Source organism: Cervus canadensis, chromosome 2, assembly GCF_019320065.1.
Source record: "Cervus canadensis isolate Bull #8, Minnesota chromosome 2, ASM1932006v1, whole genome shotgun sequence".
Taxonomy (NCBI): domain Eukaryota; kingdom Metazoa; phylum Chordata; class Mammalia; order Artiodactyla; family Cervidae; genus Cervus; species Cervus canadensis.
In genome coordinates, this window is record NC_057387.1 from 49,051,772 (window position 1) to 49,075,945 (window position 24,174).

General features: G+C 36.2%; 1 protein-coding gene across 1 annotated transcript in view; it reads right to left on the reverse strand.

Annotated features, from left to right (window-relative positions):
- Positions 1–409: 409 nt before the first annotated feature.
- BRDT (bromodomain testis associated) overlaps positions 410–24,174 on the reverse strand; it is a 54,027-nt gene continuing 30,262 nt past the window's right edge. The window contains exons 14-20 of the mRNA XM_043447275.1: positions 21,522–21,580; positions 18,106–18,277; positions 10,644–10,750; positions 7,343–7,548; positions 6,547–6,721; positions 847–975; positions 410–490 (exon numbers count right to left, since the gene is read on the reverse strand). Coding sequence (XP_043303210.1) covers positions 892–975; positions 6,547–6,721; positions 7,343–7,548; positions 10,644–10,750; positions 18,106–18,277; positions 21,522–21,580 — 803 coding nt within the window. The 3' untranslated portion in view covers positions 410–490; positions 847–891. The remainder of the gene's footprint in view (positions 491–846; positions 976–6,546; positions 6,722–7,342; positions 7,549–10,643; positions 10,751–18,105; positions 18,278–21,521; positions 21,581–24,174) is intronic.

The window sequence follows — 24,174 nt, forward strand, 5'->3', positions numbered from 1 at the left end:
TATAGATTCTTAAAGACACATAATTAATATTCACTGTTATTTTGTCTCAAATTTAACATCTTTCAAACCACAGATAATAAATATAAATTTTGAATATAGAACCAATAGAGAATCTTATGTAATCTGACACTCAAAGAAACCAGGTGTTATTTGTTAGAGGTTCTAAATATTTCTGAAGGCAGACAAATATATCTGTTTTAAAAGTTAAAAACTCATGGTGATCATTTTGTAATATACAGACATATTGAATCACTATGTTGTATACCTGGAACTAATACAGTATTACAGATTAATTATACTTCAATTTTAAAAAGTAAATAAAATAATAAATTAACAAAACAAAACAACCCTGCTTGTTGGCCCTACATTTTGCCACCCAGAGTCATTTAAAGAAACCCAGGCAGAATCGTGGCTCACTGAAACATTATTTACATTACAAAAGGGCCCTATACGCCAAAAAGAGGCCTGAACTCCATTAAAGGACAACTCCCTGTAAAAAAAAAACAAAAAAAAAACAAAGTTAGAAACTCAAAAAGAACTATTTTTTTGATTCCTATATCAAAACAAGAAGTGACCATCTTTGAAACAAGAAGGGACCATCTTTTTGGATTTTCATTGCTTAGATAGGACCTATAATATATAGTAGAATATTGGTAAAATGAATAACATTTGGGAGTTTATTCAATTTTTAGGTATCTAAAACTATAAAATTTCCTATAAATTATGTCATTAAAAAAATGAACATATAGTTGTCAAAAAAATGTAAGTGAAAATTGTTTAATCATCTTAGAGCAGTCAAAATACAATATAAGTTAGTATCTTGGTGTTGGAAAGCAATCATTTTACCATTTGCATTTTAATCTTTTATAATTCATTTAAGTTGATGGTTAATCAAAAAACTGAGTTGTAATCAAAGTTGTTTTCAAACATTGTCATAATATCACTTTGAAGAGTCATATCAATGGTACCAGCCATCTGTAGAAAAGAAGAGAAAATATAAATGTTACTTTAAAAGTTTATGCTTTCATTGTATTACATCTATATAAGAAAATGATAAGACAGTATTTGGAACACAGAAAATGAATGCACTTCATTTAACATAATGAGTTTGTATATAACTTCTAATTTCTGTTCAACTACTGATTTTTGTTAAAATATCACTCACATGATAAATAAAAATTAAAACTTACAAGAACACAAAGAACAAGTATAATTTCTCTCTCCAAGTAAGAAAGTTCTCAGTGTTAATCTACACGTGAACTAAGATTACATGGTTTGATGTATCTCTCTAACCAACACAGGAATAAACACACAAAATTATTTTCTAAATGAACTAGTATCTTACCCATGTGAGAGAACTATAATATGTAATGCTAAAGTCATGATTCTGCCAAATACTGTGTAACCTAAGGCAAATTGTCTAACCAAGTTTATTTTATATATAGGTATTTATGAAGAGCAACCAGACTGAAAGTATAACATTCAGCACAGTTTTGCTCATTAAATGCCAAAAAACTAAATAAAATAAGCTGAAGTATAGGAAAAGCTAAACTAAGACAAAAGAAACAAATGTTTTCTTACTATACTCTGAAGACATCTCTAAATGTCCGTGAGACACAAGTTAGTCTTTGCCACATGTAAAATGACACCAACTATGAAAGTTCAAATTTTTTTTTTTTTAAGACCAGTGAACAGTAACAGCTCACAGTAGCAGCACCAGTTTGTAACCAGTTGGTTGACTTCCTGGATGAGAATCAGTGTTCTTTGATTATGTGGGAGATTTGGAATTATGACTTGGCTACCAAAAGGATATTATTTAATGAGAAGTTGTGTGATTCTTAAAAACTATGAAAATGCCTTTAAATATGATTTAGAGACAAGGGTAAATTCTTAGATCTTAACCCCAGCTATTTTCCTAGTGCCAGCTATTAGGATACCAAATGTTTAGCTCAAGCAAATAGTTCCTCAGAAGTTCTATTTTAACGCTCCAGTGAATGTTGGATATACTGTCCTGGTTTAAATATCACTGATACTCTTATCTGTAAGTATCCAGACTTACCACAAAATTCCAAAAATATGTAATGAAACTTATTTTGTTTAAAAGTACTTTATTTTAGATTCTCTTCCATCTTGACTAAATCTGAATTTGTGGATATTGATTGATATCAAACTGGATACTGCCTGTACTAATTAACCTTAGATACCACAATTTAAATACTAAGGCTCTCTGCAGCTGACACTATAACCTGGATATTCCTTTTTCGGTGGTCCTAATATACACTTCAACCATTCAAACTTAAGATCAAAACTTGGGTCAAGGGAACTGGCAGAGGCTCTCCTAGGGAGCTAATGCTAGATGTCAAGTTACTGCTGCCATTTACAGTACCAATCTGGTCCAGAAGCTGCAGCATAAGAGTTTGGAGTGTTAAGAATGATAGTAGGTAGCTCCAAAGTCAAGTTTTTAATTGTCAAGCTGCTAGAGGTGACACTTCTAGTCACATTTCAGTGGGTTCCAGAAAAATGCTTGGGATTTTAGAAATACCAGATTACCTAGTTGGGTTGTTGGGTAGGAGGAAGCTTGCTGAGATAACACTTGTGGGTAGCTAAAGTCAGGCCCTTGTGAGTACCAAAAGGAAAAATTCCTAGGTCACTAGTGAAATACTTCTAGTAAAGTACTAATTAAATTTTAATAAAAAACTTCAAAAAATGTATAAAAATTTGCTAATTAATTAAAATTCAACAAAATGAAAAACTGACTTCCTTAGTTGCATTACCCATGTTTTAAGTCCTCAATAACATGTAGCTAGTTGCTATTATAGTTGATTGAGTTAAGCACATTCCTGTAATTGTAGAAAGTTCTGTAACAAAGATCCTCAATCCCCAGGTCACAGACTGGTACCAGTCCATGGCCTCTTAGGAACTGGGCCACACAGCAGGATGTGAATGCCAGGCAAGCGAGTGACGCCTCATTGGTATTTACAGCTGCTTCCCACCGCTCACATTACCACTTGAGACTGCAAATGACAGTGGCCGTAAGGTATGTTTGAGCTCGCTCACATCTCGACACATGTCACACCTCCACACACGTCACACCTCCCCACACCCTGGATCAAGTCAAGGCAGAATGTCCTGGACTGCCCAAAAAGCACTGAAAAGCCTGCTTCCGTTTTCAACATCCTGTCATTGTGAAGCAGTGACAGCAACCAAAGTGAGATTATGGAGTAGACTGGACACAAGCAACACACTTCAGACGTCACTGTCTCCCATCCCCCGGGATGGGATCTAGTTGCAGGAAGACAAGCTCAGGGCTCTCATTGATTCTGCATCTTGGTGAGCTGTATAATTATTTCATTATATATCACAGTATAATAATAATAATAGAAATAAAGTACATAATAAGTGTAATGCACTTGAATCATCTTAGTAAGCAACCCACCCGAGTCTGTGGAAAAATTGTCTTCCACAAAACTAGTCCCTGGTGCCAAAGATTGGGTACTGCTGCTCTAAAGTAAACTCCATCATATGTTACAACACTGGTCAATACAGTTTGTTTCTGTCTTCACGTTATAAATAAGCTGATAAAACTTGTGTTTTATTTCCTAGGAAATTCATTTGTATCATAAGCAATATTACATGTGTGCCTGTGTGCTCAGTTGCTTAGTCATGTCTCTTTGTGACCCCATGGACTACAGCCCACCAGACTCCTCTGTCCATGGAATTTTTCAGGCAAGAATACTGGAGTGGGTTGCCGTTTCCTTCTCCTGGGGATCTTCCAGACCCAGGCATCAAACCCTGTCTCCTGCATTGGCAGGTGGATTCTTTACCACTGAGCCATCTGGTAAGCCCAGTCAACACTACAGCAAAAGCCAATGACTTTTTTCTTCTGAAACTAGCATTTCTGTGTGACCTGTGAATTCACATGACCTTTCCAGGATTACAAAAATATCCAGCACTCAACAAGATAAAATTTATATCTGGCATCAATGATTACCAGGTAAGTAAAGGAGGAGAAAAACATTATCGTAAAGGAGATTAATCAATCAATTGAAACCAACAAATGTCAGAATTAGCAGAGAACCCATTAAACAATTATGATAATTGTTCAAAAGTTTAATAGAGTTAACTAAAAACATTAAAAATACCCAAATCAAACTTCTTGATATGATGACTATAATGTCTGAGATGGGACAACTTCAAGTGGTCTAATACAAAAGTAACTGGAATCACTAAAGATTCCAACTATGCAACATTCTGGAAATGGCAAAACTATGGCAGTAAAAAGAGTGGCTGCAAAGGTTCAGGAGGGAGGGGTGAACATAAGGAGAACAGGGAAGTTTCAGCAAAGGGAGAGTACCATAATGGTTGCCGTACCACAGTGGTTGATGTATGTCATTATATATTTGTCAAAACCCATAAATTACAACACAAAGAGTGAACCCTGATGCAAACTATGGACTTTGCTTGATAAACCAAGATTGACAATGGTGTGGCAATGTTAATTCATAGATCGTGTAACAGATGTCCCACACTAATGTGGGAGAGACCGTGTTGGTAGGGAAGGGGGAGGAACATGTAGGAACTCTACTGTCACTCAGTTTTGCTGTGAATCTAAAACACTTTAGAAGTCCTTAAAGGAATAGGAAAATCAAACCATTGGAAATCTAGATCTAAATGAATAAAAACACTGGAAATGGTAACTAGGTAAATACAAGTTTTTTAAAAATGTCATTTAAACTTTGAGAGATAATTTGACGGCTTAAACAATAGCCTAAAGGCTGGAAGGGAGGAAGTGGAACTATACTATTTTAAGGATATTATACTAAATGTGAAGTGGTGTAATATAAGTTGAAAGAAGACTGTGACAGCTAAACTATCAATATATATGATAAACCATAAAGCAACCACTAAAGTAACAAAGAGTTACTTATAATAAGCCAATAAAGGAAGAAAAAAGGAATCATAAAAATACTTATTAATCTAAAAGAGTGCAGAGAAAAAAAGAATAGATGACACACATAAAAAATAAGATGAACTCAAATGTAACCATATCAATAATCATATTGAATGTAATTGGTTAAACATTCCTGTAAAAGGCAGAAATTGGATTTTTTTTTAAAGGCAAGACTACACTATATGTTGCAAGAAAATAATTTTAAATATGAAGCACAGATAAGTTAAAAGAATGGAAAAAATGTTTGCACCATGCCAACACTAGTCTTAAAAAAGGTGAAATTGTTACATTTCAGAGAAAATAATATTACTTGGAATAAAAAAAGTCATTTTATAATGAAAGGGGGTCAGTTAATCAAGAGGATATAACAGTCCTATATGTTTAGGTACCGAAGAACAACTTCAAAATATAGGAAATAAAATTGATAGAATTGCAAGGGTAAAAAGCCAAGCCTATAATTATATCGTCATAGGTACCAATGCCCTTTCTCCATATTTGATAGAACAAACAGGCAGAAAATCAGCAAGAAGTTAACAGACTTGAAAAAACATTATCAACCAACTTGTCCTGTTTAATGCCCTACCCAACAGAAGCAGAATGCACATTCTTCTAAGTGCATACAGAATATTTACCAAGGTAGATCATAATCTGGGCCATAAAACAAGTCTTATTATTAGTGAATTTAAAATAATTCAAGACATTGTGTGTTCTCTAACCACAATGGAATTCAATTAGAAATCACTACTTTTCTATTATTTTCACTAGCTAGAAAATTTCCAAATATTTGGAAAACTAAGTAACACACTTCTAAATAATCCACAGATAAAAGGAAGAATTCTACACTTTTTAAATATTGAAAAGTGAAAGTTGAAAGTGAAGTCGCACAGTCGTGTCTGACTCTTTGTGACCCCATGGACTGTAGCCTACCAGGCTTCTCCGTCGATGGGATTTTCTAGGCAAGAGTACTGGAGTGGATTGCCATTTCCTTGGACACCTTAAACAGAGTTTTGTGGGTTTTTTTGTTTGTTTGTTTCCAGTTTCATCAAGGTATAACTGACATATAACTTGATGCAGAGTTGAACTAAATAAACACCAAGATGGCATATCTTTTGGCCAAAATTCACAGGTAGTTTATAGGTTTTTCAAGAATAATAACAATATGTGATTTTACCTTTGTGCCAGGCATTTTCAGATGTGCTTAATACAAGTAAATTCATTTCACCTTTTACCTTTATTATCCCTACTATATTATCCCTATTATTGTGCCATGAGGCACAAGGAGGTTAAATGAATAGCCCAGGCTCTAAGGTCTGCTTATTGGAAGAGCCAGGATTTGAACCCAAAGTTCAAACCCAAACCCAAAGGCTCGAGGATTGATACTCTATTATTATACTATGCTTCTGTCATTTGACTATGAAATTTTAATTTTACTCTCTGATTTTAGAATGAACTTGATCCTCACTAAAGTAGTAACTCCTCACACTAAAGAGGTAATTGTTACTGAAGAACCACCTAGAATACATCTTTGAACATGTAAAGACACTGCTCTGTTAAATCTTTCCTTTGTTAGATTCAGTAAACTAAAATTTACTTACTGCTTCTCTTCTCCTCCGCTCTTGCTCTTTCTCCCGTGCTAAATTTCGGTCTTTGAGAAGCCACAGTTTGCTTTTATCTTGAGCTTCCTGTGACTGCTGATGTTCTTTCTGCTCTTCTCCAAGACACTTGTTTTGCATTTTATTTGGAAAAGATTCTAGAGTGAAGCCATGGTCCCTTAAGAAACAGGAAAGTGAAAAGTAGGTTTCAAGCTCCTTAAAACCTTTTATTATGAAGATACATTGTTAAATGACAAATATAAAGCAGTGTTCTAGATGTCCTTCTTCATGTTATGACATTATTTTTTAATATTTCTGATGTCAAATTTTACATAGGGCAATATATGTTAACAGAAGGTTTTGGAAAATTATGACCAAAGTTTACCATTATCTTCTTATACATAGAATGGAAACAATATTAAGACATTTCTGGAAAATAATGATACCATCATAATTCAGTAATATTAGTATTTTTAATAGCTTCTTTAATCACTTGATTATTTATATCCCCTTTAAAATAGGTATTACTACTTAATTTTTTAAAAATTAGTAAAAATTCATTTTAAATATAATTTGCTCTGTGGTCTAATAGCTGAATATAGTCACTTACAAAAAAGAAATTTAATATATTTAAAATACACAAATAACAACTATATATATATATATATAGTATATAAATATATAGTATATATTAGTAAATATATACTATATATAGTATATATATAAATATATATATATATATATTTAAAATACATGTCCATATCTCCCCAAATCTCCACTAATCCAATAAATTACAGACCTCTGATTTTCTTGAAATACTTTTGGTTCCTTTGTATTCTGTTCCAGATGTTTTTGTATTAGTTCCTGTGTTCGAGCTCTTACTTCCTTTTCTATTGCTGCTTTTCTAAACTGGTTGAAGAGCTCATCTGATGATTTCAGTACACCTGATGTTTTCACTGGTTTGCCTAAACTTTTCCAAGAATCTGCATTCTTGATCTTTATATCCTAAAACAAATATTTGATTCAGTATACATCTAAAGATGTCAACTATTTGGAAGAAAAACATTATTTTTGATATAGATAAAAAATAAAGATTCCAAAGGCTTTAGGTAATTTTACTAAAGTTAAAGGTTACTAAAGTAGAAAAAAAAACAGGATAATAAATTAGCTAAATTCAATTTATTCATCTAAGACCAAATTAAAACAGCATGCTTGACAGTTAATTTAATATGAAACATATGTTAAGGGTATGATAATCTATAAAGAATATAAAAATTAACTGGTCACTGTAATCAAGACATTTATGAACAACAAGGTCCTACTGTATAGCACACAGACAACTATAATCAATATTCCATGACCATAATGGAAAATGTGTGTGTGTATGTATTATATATATATATGTATATATGAATCACTTTGCAGTAATTAACACTGTAAATCAACTATATTTCAATACAAAATTAAGTTACAAATCTTAAAAAAAATTATAATTCTATGCAAAAATTAACGCAAGTATACAAGTGATTAATCAGAGGCAAAGTAAGATGATGGCAAAAAGAATGTAAGAAGTAAGAATGGTACAGTATTTGTTGAAAACCCTCTGACATAGCTTTGTTTTCCTCTCTTTGGTATGAAGAAAAGAATTAACTGCTTGTGATCGCTCTTCTTAATGGAGACAGGCCAAGGTAAAGGTCAGTGGCTGACCAATAGAAATGTATGTAGTTGAAAATCTTCCAGTACCACATTTTTTTTTAAAAAGTAAACTTTTAATAATATATTTTATTAAAGGAGTCAAAACATCCTTCCTCACCCCTAACACACACACACACAAACCTTCACCATTGGTCACCCAGTTGTATTTATGAAGTCTTTCTTATATGTTGCCAATAAAACCTGTTTTTGTTCCTACCCATGGAATGGACTAAATACTAGTTTCACACTTCACTTTTCTATTGAGTCAGGTAAAGAATATTTGCCTTCAGATAGAGACATAAAATAGAACAGGTAATACATGGTAGTATACTTAATAGGAAATAGAGGGAGGATGAAACCCTGGTCTCTGGCTTTGTCCTTAAAATGTCTATTTAACTGCAATACAATTCTGGCAGACCCTAAAACAGGAAAGTTCATATTTGGGTTTGGAGTATGGGACAGTTTCTCAGATATTACAGAGAAGAATAAGAAGATTTTGAGGTGAGAATGGAAAGCATTCCTCACTGAAGGAAGAACACAGGCATATGCTTAAGACTGAAAAGCTAAATTGGAGTCACAATGTAAAGGTGCTTAGTCTTCGTTTTGAAGTCGAGGCTAGAAACTATTGAAGGTTTTGTATATAATAATTATATGATCAGAGCAATACATCAAGAAGTACAGTTAAAAGAATGTTAAAAGCAGAATGGGGACTTCCCTGTGGTACAGTGGATAAGAATTCGCCTGCTAGTGCAGGGGACATAGGTTCAATCCCTGGTCTGTGACAATTCCACATGCCATGGAGCAACTAAAGCCATGTACCACAACTACCGTGCCCATGTTCTAGGGCCTGCATGCCATAACTACAGAGCCTGCATGCTGGAACTACTGAAGCCCATGTGCCTAGAGTCTGTACTTCACAACAAGAGAAGACAATGCAATGAGAAGCCTGGGCACTGTGATGAAGACCCAGTGCAACCAAAAATAAATAAATAAAAATAGATTAGAACAAGGAGGGTTTCAAGTTAGCCTGCAGTTATAAATAATACAAAGAGCTTACATTGAAGGCAATAAAGCCTGGTCTATGAAGTGGAAGTGGAAAAGGAAACATCTTGAAAATAAAATTAGCAATTCCTTGACTTCAGGAGACTGAGAAATCCAAAAGGATTAAAACTCACAGGATGCCAGGTCTAGAAGTATATATTTGAGTCATCTGCAGAGAGACCATAATGGAAATCACCACAGTGGATATTCAGAGAGAGAAGTAGTAGAAGACCCTGATTTCCTCACACCATCAAGACTTTGGGAGGGATGCAGCAATTTCAGACATCATTGGTTCTTCTGATAGGGCTTTACAGGGATGGGGCAATAGCTAGATCTGAGGTAGAATTAAGGTACTGCTTTTCAGTTGAGGGTGACTCCTTTGCCCAGGGAGGACACATGGTGACGTCAGTCAAGTTTCTGGTTGTCACACAGTGGTGAAGACAAGGGTGTTACTAGCAGCTAGTGGGTAGAGCTGAGGGTCCCTGTGAAGCATCCCACAATGTATAGACCCTACTCTCAACGAAAACTTATCCAGTCCAAAATGTCAATAGGAAATGATGGAAGGGAGGAAGGGAGAGGAAAAAGTGGGGATATGTGAATATCTCATTCATGGTCAGTTTCTGACAGTTTTGAGAGTCACTTTGACTTTAAGGAGATCAAACCAGCTCTCCTAAAGGAAATCAACCCTGACTATGCTAAAGCTGAAATTCCAATACTTTGGTCATCTGATGCGAAGAGCCGACTCACTGGAAAAGACCCTGATGCTGGGAAAGACTGAAGGCAAAAGATGAAAGGGCGGCAGAGGATGAGATCGTTAGATAACATCACTAACTCAGTGGACGTGAATTTGAGTAAAATCCGGGACATAGTGGACAGGGGAACCTTGTGTGCCGCAGGCCATGGGATCACAAAGAATCGGACACAACTTAGTGACTGAAAAACAACAACTATATTCAAATGTCTAGAATAGTACCTGATGTATCTAATGTATCCCAAACATCTAGAATACTTGTTGAAAGACTGATCAATGTGTGGTCTGAGATTAAGTGCACAGAAGACTCCATGAGGAAATCACCTACAACAGATTGTAAAAGCTAGTTTTATAACATGTTTAAAAATAAGGATAGCTGGCAAATACCAGCATTCAAGAATTTAAAATTAAATACAAATATGAGGACTGATGGTAGAGGGTGGGGAAAGGTGTTGCTCACAGTTTAACTTCTGTTTTTTAACAAATAAGCAAAAGTTAAGTCTTAGAGATCCAAAATTCATTCAAATTAGCACTTAAAATACCTCTGTGCCATTTCTGTATTCAATTGTAAATTTCTTCAAAATCTGTGAGAAAAAAATAATGTTATTCTTACCTTCTGCACTGGAACTCGACCCTGATACTCTGATTCTAACATCACTGTGTCATTATCGCTGGACTGAGGCATCACAGTTAGGCCGTTCAGAAGTTGTTCAGAATCATCTAGATGCACACATTTTAAGAACAGTACAGTCAAGTTAATATATTTCGTCTTGATTCTCCACAGTTTGACATTTTCCCCCTTTCTATGTTAGAAACTATGAAAACAAAATAACCAGTATTTTTATGCTTCTTAATTTTGGGGTATTGTTAGTTGGAGAATTGTAACACTGTAAAATAAACATTTTTCACTTGAAATTTTACCTCCCTATATTTCTTCCTTTTTTTTTGGCTGGGGAGGCAGTCAACATAAAGTATAGATGACATTTTGGATGGTTTGCCTTGGAAACGAACTGAAACATCTGTTATTTTTGATACAGACTCATGTACTGCATTTCAGACTCTTTTGTTGACTATGAGGGCTACTCCATTTCTTCTAAGGGATTCTTGCCCACAGTAGTAGCTATAATGGTCATCTGAATTAAATTCGCCCATTCCTGTCCATTTTTGTTCACTGATTCCTAAGATGTCAATGTTCACTCTTGCCATCTCCTGCTTGACCACATCCAATTTACCTTGATTCATGGACCTAACATTTCAGGTTCATGTGATATATTGTTCTTTACAGCACTGGACTGTACTTTCACCACCAGACACATCCACAACTGAGTGTCATTTCTGCTTTGGCCCAGCTGCTACATTCTTTCTGGAGCTATTAATAATTGGCCTCTGCTCTTCCCTAGTAGCATATTGACCTGGGGGGCTCATCTTTTGGTGTCATATCATTTTTCCTTTTCGTATTGTTCATGGGGTTTTCATGGCAAGAAAACTGGAGTGGGTTGCCATTTCCTCCTCCAGTGGACCACAATTTGTCAGAACTCTTCACTATGACCCGTCCGTCTTAGGTGGCCCTGCACGGCATGGTTCATAGCTTCATTGAGTTACACAAGCCCCTTCGCCACGACAAGGCTGTGATCCATGAAGGGGTTTACATGCCATAATAAGTGGAAGATGATCAATGTATGGCATACCTGAGTAAGTAGGAAGACTGCTGCAAGCCTATTGCTGAAAGCTGAGGGTAGAGGGGATCCTACTTTAGTAAGCCTGTGCTTCAGAATCTGGCTAGAAAAGCCTGGAGCAAAGTAAAATGATAAAGGCTTAAGGATGTAACTTCAGAGTACTATCAGTATATACAGCAGGCAGATAAAAGTAGGTCTCTGTAAAGAACATTCAGAGATGTAATGATCAAGAGAACAGTGTCACAGAAACCAAGTATATTAAGGATCTGACTGAAAAACAACTTCATAGGAATGCCCTCTGGCACCTTAAAACACTACAAAGCTCATCCTTCATCAGACATCTGTTATTCATCTGTGTTCCAGGTCTGTCAGCCTGGACCCATATCCAGTCCTGGGTTATGGACTGAGCCCCAAAGTGTATACACCTTTAGTTATTAAAACTTGGCATATATTCATCTTTAGTACACCTGCTCACTCAACCTTTGTGCTTTCTTTCAACTTTTCCCTTTTTCTATCACTTAATTTTTTTGTACTACTTTAATAGCTTAGTTTTTAGCCTTCTTCTCTGGTCTCTATTCCCCATCCCTCCAACTGACCTACACAATACTGGCAGATTAATTGCACTTAAGCACACATTTTGTTCCAGAAATTTTCATTGGCTCTCCACTAACTATACCATTACAATTAAGTCCAAGGTCTCTAGAAATTAAGGTTATTTATGACCTGAACCTGATCTATTGGCCAAAAAGTTCCTTTGGTTTTTAAATAAAAATAGAAGACACATTTTTCATTTTCACCAAGAACTACTGAACAACATATTCACCATTTTGTTCTACTACCTTCTACCATTTTTCAGGTAATTTCATAATTTCATCTTCCCCAAACTTTTTATCTTTTTGAACAACGAACTGTTCCAGGTGACTTTTACAGTCTTCCAGGGAATTGAAATTTTTTCCATTAAGAGAATTTTGTAAAGATCAAAATAAATTGAAGATTACACCTTTTCTGGGGTTCCCAGGTGGCACAGTGGTAAAGAATTCCTGTCAATGCAGGAGATGCAAGAGATGAGGGTTTGATCCCTCGGTCAGGAATATCCCCCTGGAGTAGGAAATGGCAACCCACTCCAGTATTCTTGCCTGGAAAACTTCATGGACAGAGAAGCCTGGCAGTCTACAGTCCATCATATTGCAAAGAGTCAGACATAACTAAGCACACACATATGCATCTGTATGCTATCTGTTAGTTAATTGCAGACACTTTATGTCAAGTGCTGTTTTCAGTTGGTCTAACTGGAAGCAGTACTCCTTGGAATTAATCATTTGGTTTTCTGGAAGGAGCTCATAATAGAGGACTCCCTTCCAATCCCTCCACATATACAACATCTTCTTTGGATGAAGACCGGTCTTTGGAATGGTGGGGAGACCACCTGCAATGCAGGAGACCAGGTTAATCCCTGCACTAGTTCCATCTCTAGGTCAGGAAGATCCTCTCGAGAAGGAAATGGCAACCCACTCCAGTAGCCCGGCCTGGAAAATCTCATGGACAGAGGAGCCTGGTGGGCTACTGTCCGTGGAGATGCAAAAGAGTCAGACACAACTTAGTGACTAAACGACAACAAATATAGAAATATTCATCTTTCAAAGAGATCAGGTAATTTCTGCCTCCTTCACCTCCTTAAATTTTACTTTCATTTCTTTTTGGGCAAATTATTTTTACTTTATATACCAAAGTTGAGCACAATAAAGGACAGAAATGGTATGGACCTAACAGAAGCAGAAGATATTAAGGAGAGGTGGCAAGAATACACAGAAGAATTATACAAAAAAGATCTTCATGACCCAGATAACCATGATGGTGTGATGACTCACCTAGAGCCAGACATCCTGGAATGTGAAGTCAAATGGGCCTTAGGAAGCATCACTATGAACAAAGCTAGTGGAGGTGGAATGGAATTCCAGTGGAGCTATTTCAAATCCTAAAAGATGATGCTGTGAAACTGCTGCACTCAATATGCCAGCAAATTTGGAAAATTCACAGGACTGGCCACAAGGTCAGTTTTCATTCCAATCCCAAAGAAAAGCAATGCCAAAGAATGTTCAAATTACTGCACAATTGCCCTTATCTCACACGCCAGCAAAGTAATGCTCAAAATTCTCCAAGCCAGGCTTCAACAGTACGTGAACTGAGAACTTCCAGATGTTCAAGCTAGATTTAGAAAAGGCAGAAGGAACCAGAGATCAAACTGCCAACATCCGCTGAAACACTGAAAAAACAAGAGAGTTCCAGAAAAACATCTACTTTTGCTTTATTGACCATGCCAAAGCCTTTGACTGTGTGGATCACAACAAACTGGAAAATTCCCGTCCACATGTCCTGCCTCCTGAGAAATCTGTATGCAGGTCAAGAAGCAACAGTTAGAACTGGACATGGAACAACAGACTGGTTCCAAATTGGGAAAGGAGTATGTCAAGGCTGTATGTTGTCACCCTGTTTATTTAACTTATATGCAGAGTACATCATGAGAAATGCTGGGCTGGATGAAGCACAAGCTGGAATCAAGACTGCTGGGGGAAATGTCAATAACCTCAGATATGCAGATGACACCACCCTTATGGCAGAAAGTGAAGAAGAACTAAAGAGTCTCTTGATGAAAGTGAAAGAGGAGAGTGAAAAAGCTGGCTTAAAGCTCAACATTCAGAAAACTAAGATCATGGCATCCAGTCCCATCACTTCATGGCAAACAGATGGGGAAACAATGGAAACAGTGACAGATTTTCTTTTCTTGGGCTCCAAAACCACTGCAAATGGTGACTGCAGCCATGAAATTAAGACACTTGCTCCTTAGAAGGAAAGGTATGGCCAACCTAGACAGCATATTAAAAAGCAGAGACATTACTTTGCCAACAAAGGTCCATCAAGTCAAAGCTGTGGTTTTTCCAGTACTCATGTATGGATGTGAGAGTTGGACTATAAAGAAAGCTGAGCACTGAAGAATTGATGCTTTTGAACTGTGATGCTGGAGAAGACTCTTGAGAGTCCCTTGGACAGCAAGGAGATCCACCCAGTCCATCCTAAAGGAAATCAGTCCTGAATATTCACTGGAAGGACTGATGCTGAAGCTGAAACTCCAATACTTTGGCCACTTGATGCGAAAAACCAACTCATTTGAAAAGACCCTGATGCTGGGAAAGATTGAAGGCAGGAGGAGAAAGGGACAGCAGAGGATTAGATGGTTGGATGGCATCACGGACTTGATGGACATGAGTTTGAGTGAGCTCCAGGAGTTGGTGATGGACAGGGAAGCCTGTCGTGCTGCAGTCCATGGGGTCGCAAAGAGTCGGACACGACTGAGCGACTGAACTGAACAATCATATAAAAGCAGAAATTGAAGAAAATACAAGAAAATACAACTGATCCAATTGAAGACTTAATCAAAGCCTGATATTTCATAGATAGGATGTTAAAATAGGAACAAAAGACTGTTAAATATAAATGTATACTCACACACCCACAGCCACACACATATATATATTTGGCTGCACCAGGTCTTAGTTGTAGCACGCCGGATCTTTAGTTGTAGCATGTGGGATCTAGTTCCCCGACCAGGGATTGAACCCAGGCCCCTGCATTGGGAGTGTGGAGTCTCAGCCACAGGACCACCAGGAAAGTCTCCAAAGACCATTTAGACTGCATTCTTTCCATTACTTTTCAGTGTCTATTCTTCTTCAAAGCTATCCCCACCATTCTCCTATGAATTTGCTATAATGAAAACAATGTTTCCCTATCCAACTGACATTCAGACACATTCAAATCTCTCACATTTCAAAGTCCAAAACAAAACAATCTCTCTTCTAGTCTTACAAAAACAAACACCTGTCTTCCTGGTTAAAGCCATAGCCATCCTCCCATTCTCTTCACCAGCAAACTTCCAAGTGGACTGGTTTATGTTCAGATTCCATTACTCTCAATTTACAAGAATCTGCCTCTGCTCCATCACAATGGCCACAAAAGAAGCTTTTGTAAAATCAAAAAAAACAAACAAACAAAAAAAAAAACACCCGCAAAAACAAAAAACCCAGAGTATCACATTGCCAATTATAACCTTCTCTCCTCATTCCTCACAGTACTTTAATGCTTTGTACAAGGACGTGATACTTGTGATGATTTCCTCCTAAAAACGTATCTGCCGGGTTTCTATTATACCATTTTTCCTTTTCCTCTAGGTTTTGATTACCTCTTGTTTTAACATTCATTTTTTTCTACTTTTACTGAGGGAGTCTGGTTACCTAGAATTTGTTCTTGACCTTTCTCTTCCTGCTTTGTATCTTTTCCTTCATTCTTACAGCTTCAAACAGCTTCTATATATTCCTAAATATAGTTCCTGTTATACCCTGTTAGTTCCAGAAACCTATTTCTAGTTATATATTTCCAATTAGATATTCTGCAATATCTTAAATGTGGTGGTGCTAGTGTTAAAGAACTTGCCTGCCAATACAAGAGACTTAAAAAGAAGTGGGTTCGATCCCTGGGTGGGGAAGATCCCCTGGAGTGTTGAGGACACGGCAACCCACTCCAGTATTCCTGCCTGGAGAATCCCATGGACAGAGGAGCCAGGTGGGCTACAGCCTATAGGGTCACAAAGAGTCAGACATGACTAAGGCAACTTAGCACATAAACATGTCCAAAATGAAAAATCCCTTTTATTTTCAAGCCAGCTATTGGATAATACTCTGGTAAGGCACTGATTCTAATAAAGCTTAGTAATTCTGCCACAGAAATATCTAATTTATCCACATCCTTTTTGTACTTACTGCCTTAGTTTTTGGTCATCATAGTTTCTTTCCTAGACTACAGCACTCAGCTTCTTTACTTGGTCCCAACTATATCAGAGCATCTTCATCTTAGTTCATCCCCTATATAGCAAGCAGCAATCTCTTCCTAATGTAAAATTTGATTTTGTCATGCTCTTGTTTGAACCTGCTCGTTGTGTGCAAAATAAAAGATCCAAAATGTAGCAATGGTATTTAAGGTAATTTATGACTTAAAAACAACTACATCTTCAGTTACTCTCCTAAAGACCTTAAAAATATTTTTTCAAAAAAGAATGGATATAAACATTTCATATTTTGGATCTTTTATTTATTCTTCTTCCTGGGATACCCCCCAGTGTTGCCTCTGATATTTTTCCCCCTTATCTCCACTCCTCCAGTCAAGAGCTATAACTCAAGTTAAATACAAAATGGAATATTCTAACACAGAACAGTAGGGAGCTTTTACTGGAAGCAATAAAGGAGGATCATCATGTTCTTCCTAATCTGTGCTTCAGTAAAACATCTTAGAAATTTCTTCTGCTTTGGAGAAACTTCTGCCCTTGGAAGGTCAAATGGAAACCATGGAGCAGTCTAGACAGAAGACCTGGATATGGTATGTTCACATCTGCTCCTAGTCTAGGCCTGAATACATTTGTGTTGTCTCAAGGTTTAGGCACCCCATTAGGTGGGCTCACCCCTGTCAGAGAAGCATCTCCCTGTGCCACGCATCCCCAGGAGAACCATGATGAGAAAGGGGATAATTCACTTCTGACAAGACTAATAGATGAGACATTTATAAAGTCAAATGAATCTAACAATATAAAAATTTCCAGTTTTGGAAGATGTTTTTGGTAAATGGGAACTATCGTAGGCTACTGGGAACTACCCACTACTACTATTACTAAATGGGTATTAGTAGTGGGAACTACTACTAAATGGCAACTACCACTAGTATTTCTAGCTCAAGTTTCCTTAACTGTGAACAGTTTTTAATGTTTATAACTATTTCTCTACCTCTAGAGTCTCTAACAATCTTTTCCCCATTCTAATCTACCTTTCCAACACACAAAGACATCATGGAAATTAGAGCAACATTTCACAAGTCTGCTCAGAGCTTGCTATGTCCGACTCTTTGTGACCCCATGGACTGTAGCCTACCAGGCTCCTCCGTCCATGGAATTCTCCAGGCAAGAATACTGGAGTGGGTTGCCATTTCCTTCTCCAGGGGATCTTCCCGACCCAGGGATCATTCCTGGGTTCCTGCATTGGAGGCAGACACTTTAACCTCTGAGCCACCAGGGAAGCCCATGAACTACAGCAGTGACAGGTTTTTATGTATGGCCCATATGCCAGTGTATATAATCTATATGAAAGTAAGTTGTGAGTGAACTGTACATATAATTTTCTTTCATTCAAATGTAATGAATACATTTGGGTATAAAGGAATATGTTTCAGGGATTATCTCTACCCTGGAATTTACTAGTTATGATTTTCAGTATTTCAGATACATAACATTTAAGATGACCTTGGCATTTTCATTTAGAAGTCAACTATTCAATCACAGCTATTTACTCATTAATTTCTTACCTAAAAGAGGCAGAATTTGTAAAGGTGAAATGTTTTCCACACTCTGTGAATGTTCTGGTTCTTGATGATTAAATACTAATTGGTGGTGGTTTGGTGGTGTTCCATTTGAACGTGCAGTCTGATGAACCGGGCTAGTTACTCCAGAGGTTGTATCTTGCACAGAAGATTTTACCTGTTAAGACAGAGTTAAACAAATCTTTCAGAGCTTTAACCACAGAAGAAGTATAACAAAATAAAAATACAAGAGAATAGAATATAACTTAACACTGTCTTTGAATATGTTATTAAAGTCACATAAATTTATAAGGTATAATTATCACGATCTTACAAATGAGAAAAGGTTTAGAAAGATTAAACAACTTGGTCATTATATAGCTTGTAAGTAGAGTCAGGCATCAAAGTCTATGGTCTTAAGTTACTAGCATACACAGACTTAACTCATATGTTATTAAACAGTGCTATTTTCAAATGTTTTCCTGTGACTTACTGAAAATAAAAACTGAGCTTTTATACCAAATCTAGAGACTAATCCACTTTTTTTACCTCCTTTTCCTTAGTGAATTAGAGCTATAAATGGAGGGTGTGTTTATTTTTAAAAAAAATCACATGGCGGTTGACCCACAGATTATCAACAAATTCTGATTGAGTATTCTGTTAACTACTAATTGGACTTCCCTTGTGGCTCAGCTGGTAAAGAATCTGCCTGCAATGCGGGAGACCTGGGTTCAATCCCTGGGTTGGGAAAATCCCCTGGAGAAGGGAAAGGCTACCACTCCAGTATGCTGGCCTGGAGAATTCCATGGACTATACAGTTGCAAAGAGTTGCACATGACTGAGCGACTTTCACTTCACTAACCACTTATTAAGAAAAGCTGTATTATAATAAATATTTATTTAATACTTGGGTGAGCCTTTTATATAGTTAATTTCTCACAATAATCCTATGAAAAGAAAGAAAGTGAAAGTGAAACCAGGGTCTCCAGCATTGCAGGCAGATTCTTTACTAGCTGAGCTACCGGGAAAGCCCATAATCCTGTTAGTTGCTCAGTTGTGTCCAACTCTTTGCAACCCTATGGACTGTACCCACCTGGTTCCTCTGTCCACAGGATTCTCCAGGCAAGAAAAATGGAGTGGGTTGCCATTTCCTTCTCCAATAATCCTATGAGTTTGGTATAGTTATTATCCCCATTTACAGTTCACAGTGGGCTTGCCTGGTGGCTCAGATGGTAAAGCGTCTGCCTGCAATGCAGGAGATCTGAGTTTGATTCCTGGGTTGGGAAGATCTCCTGGAAAAGGGAAGGGCTACCCACTCCAGTATTCTTGCCTGGAGAATTCCATGGACAGAGGAGCCTAGTGGGCTACAGTCCATGGGGTCACAAAGAGTCAGACACGACTGGGTGAGTGACTTTCATTTTCACAGTTTACAACAGGACTTAGATGTAACTTAAATTCTCACATTTATTCAGTGGCAAGATAAGTTACAGTGCCCAAGCCCAGGTACCTTATCTGCTAAACTATAGACAGTACAGAGACAAATGAGACAATCTTCCCTCTCCACTGAATAAAGGGGTTAGGATTATCATCAGTTGATAAGGCATAAGCAAGTGTATGAATACTTATGCTAGCTTGAATAAAATTAAGGCCATAGGAATGTTTATCTCAACAATAATAGAGACCCAAGCCCAAAGTTTTAAAGTCAAATGCTAAGATTTAAATCAGCAAAACATTACTTTCTGAAACACATAAGTATGTACATTTATTCATTATTCTATAAATATACTTTGTTTTTATGTCTTGAATGAGCATTAAATTCTTCAGTGAGTGACACTGAGAAAAACTTGGTCACAAACAGATCATAAAGATAGAATTCTATATATTGAGAATTATTCCAAAGTTTGTTTATAACTTGACATAAATTTCTGTTTCGACTAATACCTATGGCAAGACAGATCACCTGGATCTTTTTCCCACTCAAAAACCTTTAAGAGTTAATGCTTATCTTATCTAGCAAATTAAATATTAACATTTTATCTAGGTGTACAAAGCCCCCCCATTACATCTCCAAAGACAACTAATCCCATACAAACACCATCTGCTACCATATTTTCCTGAACACACCTCCCTATGCTGTTTGACTCGCTTCATGCTACTCTGTTTAAAAAAGTCCCTAATCAGCATGTCAATATACTAACCATTTCTTCCCTTTCTCTGTAATTTAAAACCCATTTTAAGCATTTCCTCCTTCATGTAGTATATGTGTGTGTGTGTATATATATATGCGTGTGTATATATATATATATATATTCCTCCTTCATTTTCTCAATATAGATGATTATAGATGATTACAGCACTAGCCATACAATCTCTTTAACTGTGTGATTATCTCTCTTCTTACAACTAAGAGCTCCTTCAAGACAGTATTATTTATATTGTGTTCCCCTTGGAGTTGGATGTTGTTACACAAGCTTATGATCTAATAAAAGGGGTGTTTGTGCTAGTCGCTCAGTTGGGTCCGACTCTTTGCAACCCCATGGACAGTAGCCTACTAGGCTCCTCTTTCTATGGAATGCTCCAGGCAATAATACTGGAGTGGGTAGCCATTCCCCTCTCCAGAGGATCTTTCTAACCCAGGGATTGAACCCCAGTCTCCTGCATTGCAGGTGGATTCTTTACTGTCTGAGTTATCAGGAGCCCTTAATAAAAGTCGTACGTTAGTGGCTCAGTTGTATCCGAACTCTGAGACCCCCATGGACTGTAGCCTGCCGTGTGCCTCTGTCCATGGGATTCTCGAGGCAAGAATACTGGAGTGGATTGCCATTCTCTTCTCCAGGGGAATAATAAAAGGTATATATCTATAATTCTGTATTTGAAATGGGTACAAAGGATTAAAAGTTTTATGAGGATGACAACTTGAATTAGTAGTAAAAGATAAAATTATTTACCCTTTTCAAAGCATGTCAACTATTAATCAAACATAAATGTGCTAAAATCAATAAATGGTAATTATAAGCTTTAGAAACTCTACTACCACCCCCCTACTACTTTTTGGGGAGAAATTCCACCTTACTGTGCACATCTTACTGCATGCACATGGGGATACCAAGACTCTCCTTCTGTATTTAGAGCCTTAAGACTTAGCCAAAACTTCTATAATTTGTTCTACTTACAGTTTGACTTAATATTTAAAAAAATACATTAGAAAAATGCAGCCAAATCATTTCACTATTCAATCTTTTTTATGAAGAAATCTATGAACATCTACGTGAAAAAATGAGTGACAACACAAAAAAATAAGAAAAAATCTTTTTTAAAAATGAGTGATAACTCTTCATTTAAATAAAATCAAACAATTATAACCATGTAGTTATAACCCATATAATCTTAAAATTCTGAGGTAAAATGAAGAATTAACTTACCTGTAATCTCTCTTTAGGAGAATCATTCTGTTTTACTCCAGTAAATTTAGGAAACATTTCTGCAAATGTATATAAAAAATATTTTACTATTTGCCAACTTAAAAATCATCTAAATTGTAGGTCTTGCATATTAGAAATAAAGTGATTTTAAGAAAACGGTCAACTTCTGAAATCAAGAAATTCTTACACTTACCAGGTTTCTGCCCTCTTGGAATCAGTCAAAATTTCTAAAGAGATACTTGCTTTGAAAAGGGATATTTTCTTTTCTACCTAATGGAATAAATCTCTCCTTACAAATTTCAACTTGGATTTTTAGGCAAAAAGAATTATGTGTTACTTCAGAGTAAACCACTTGAATAAGTGATAGTTTAAAAAGAAACAAGTTACAGCAGAGATAAGAGTTTAAACAAGCAGTACCATTTATACTAAAACCATCTTTTACCAAATAGCCATTAAGAGGCTTAATTAAAATAATTACAAGTTTACTATAAGAGAAAGGAATGTATCTGAGAGGATACAATCTTATTAAAAGTGAAGCTATTTGATTAGGCATGATAAAGTCTGCTCTGCTCCTAAGCATTATAGTAAAGATCCCATCTAATTAATCCTGTTTACTTCTGAGCTATAGGATAGCCTCTGCTACAGAGCAACAGGTGGGTTTCACAGCACCTCCTTCACCTGCAGAAATGCCTTTACAGCTGACACTGGCAGTAGAGTGGATATTAAAAGAGGCCTCTCTGACATGGTGTTCACAGGTTCCACTTTCTTGATCCTACAATTCATTCTGGTGCTATCCTCCTCAGTCACAAGCCTGAGTCGGTGTGGTAAAGCACCAAACTGGTAGTTAATGCCTTGATCCCTCTCTCCAAGCCAGCTTTCATGAGCCACCCGAGCATCATTTGCTTCAGGCTTCAGGGCACCAAGGCTGGTCAACACCAAATCTTATTCAAACTTAACATTCTAATTTTAATAGTTACCTTCTGTTTCCTGAAATGCCATCAGTTTCCACTGGATGTGTTACTGTTCTTTCCTAAAATGTTTGATGCTGGACATTGTTAAAATTGCTAAATGCCACTCAAGGACATGCTTTAATTTTAAAAATTTAAGTATTTAAAATGACATGAACCATCTTAATGTCACTCCACTAAATATTATTTTAAGTGTTAGGGGCAAGGGAAGGCAAGAAGACAGACTGCAAAGACTGAGGGTATAGATCCAGGTAGCTTTCACATTTAGAAGAAAAATTATGATTTCAGCTTTGAACAAAAAAACAAAAACGAAAAACAGACTTCATTAATATGATCATATACATACATCCATATATCTATCTTAATTATCCAAATATGCACCTAAACAAATTACTCAATGATATAAACTCTTAACTATAATAAAAATACAACATATCACATTAGTGTTGTGATGAAAAATTTAAGGGCATTATCTTAGTTTTCTGATACAAAACTAAAGCTCACAACTATTACAAAAACTATCCTCAAAATCTAAAAACATGAGCAAAAGGCATCAAAGAATTTTAATTTAAAAAAAAACCCAACACCAAGTATAGGATGCCTCAAACAAGTCTTACAGACTATAGATATATGAATAATGGTAGCCTAAAACTCAGTATTTTGCTTCTCCTATTCTTACATAGTTGATGTTCCAGAAACAAAATAAAAGTGCATATTTCTGTTTGTTTATAAGTTCCTGGCCTTTGGAATTAAAAGGCAAATATATATATTTTCACTATCAAGCTTAAGACCACATTTCAATAAATGAAGAAGCCCTGCCAGGTCTTAATAAAACTGAGCACTACAGTGACAACATATACGCTTATCAACTAACTTCTCCAGGGAACTGTGATAACATGCATACCTACCTTATGAGGATCCAATTGGATAAAATATGTTAACTACTGAACAAATGAATATTTTGTACAGTATATAATGTGTGCTATTTTCATATTTCCCCCAAAACTTCAATATAAAACTCTGATTGAAAGTTTTTACTTCCAACCCAACAAATTTTCATCACAGAATCAAAAAAGAGAGATCTGGAGTTAACTATTTGATTGAAGGATTTGTTAATAATACCCATCATCTATCAAAGCACTGAGATCAATGCTCCAGTGATGCCAAATATTATCATCAAGCCAATACTGACTTAAAAACTTGATAAACTGAATATGAATATAATACCATACATAATGTAAAACCAGAATGTAATGCTATTATAGCAGAAAAAAATTACTGAAGATTTTTAAATTAGAAAAACAAATCACACTTCTATTATAAAAGACTGGGTACAGAAAAGTGATTAGAGGTCATTACCTTATTTTATTGGAAAGAAAGCATATCCAGAGATGTTAAAGAATCTGCCCAAGTTTATCATCTAGTTCTACGAATAAAAATCAACCACTTTGAACCGAAAAAAATTTGCCCCTTTTAAAGAATGTTTTGAGCATTTTCATCTATGTGTGTGGTACTTATTTTAATATAGAACAAACTGAAGCTGTCTCTTCCTTTTACCAAAGTCATTTTAACTAGAGTTAGAAAGTGGAAACAAACAAAAACATCTAGATTGATGGTTCTCAAACATGGCAGCACATTAGTCACATGGATACTTACTTTGACACTATATTTATCTGGTCCCACTC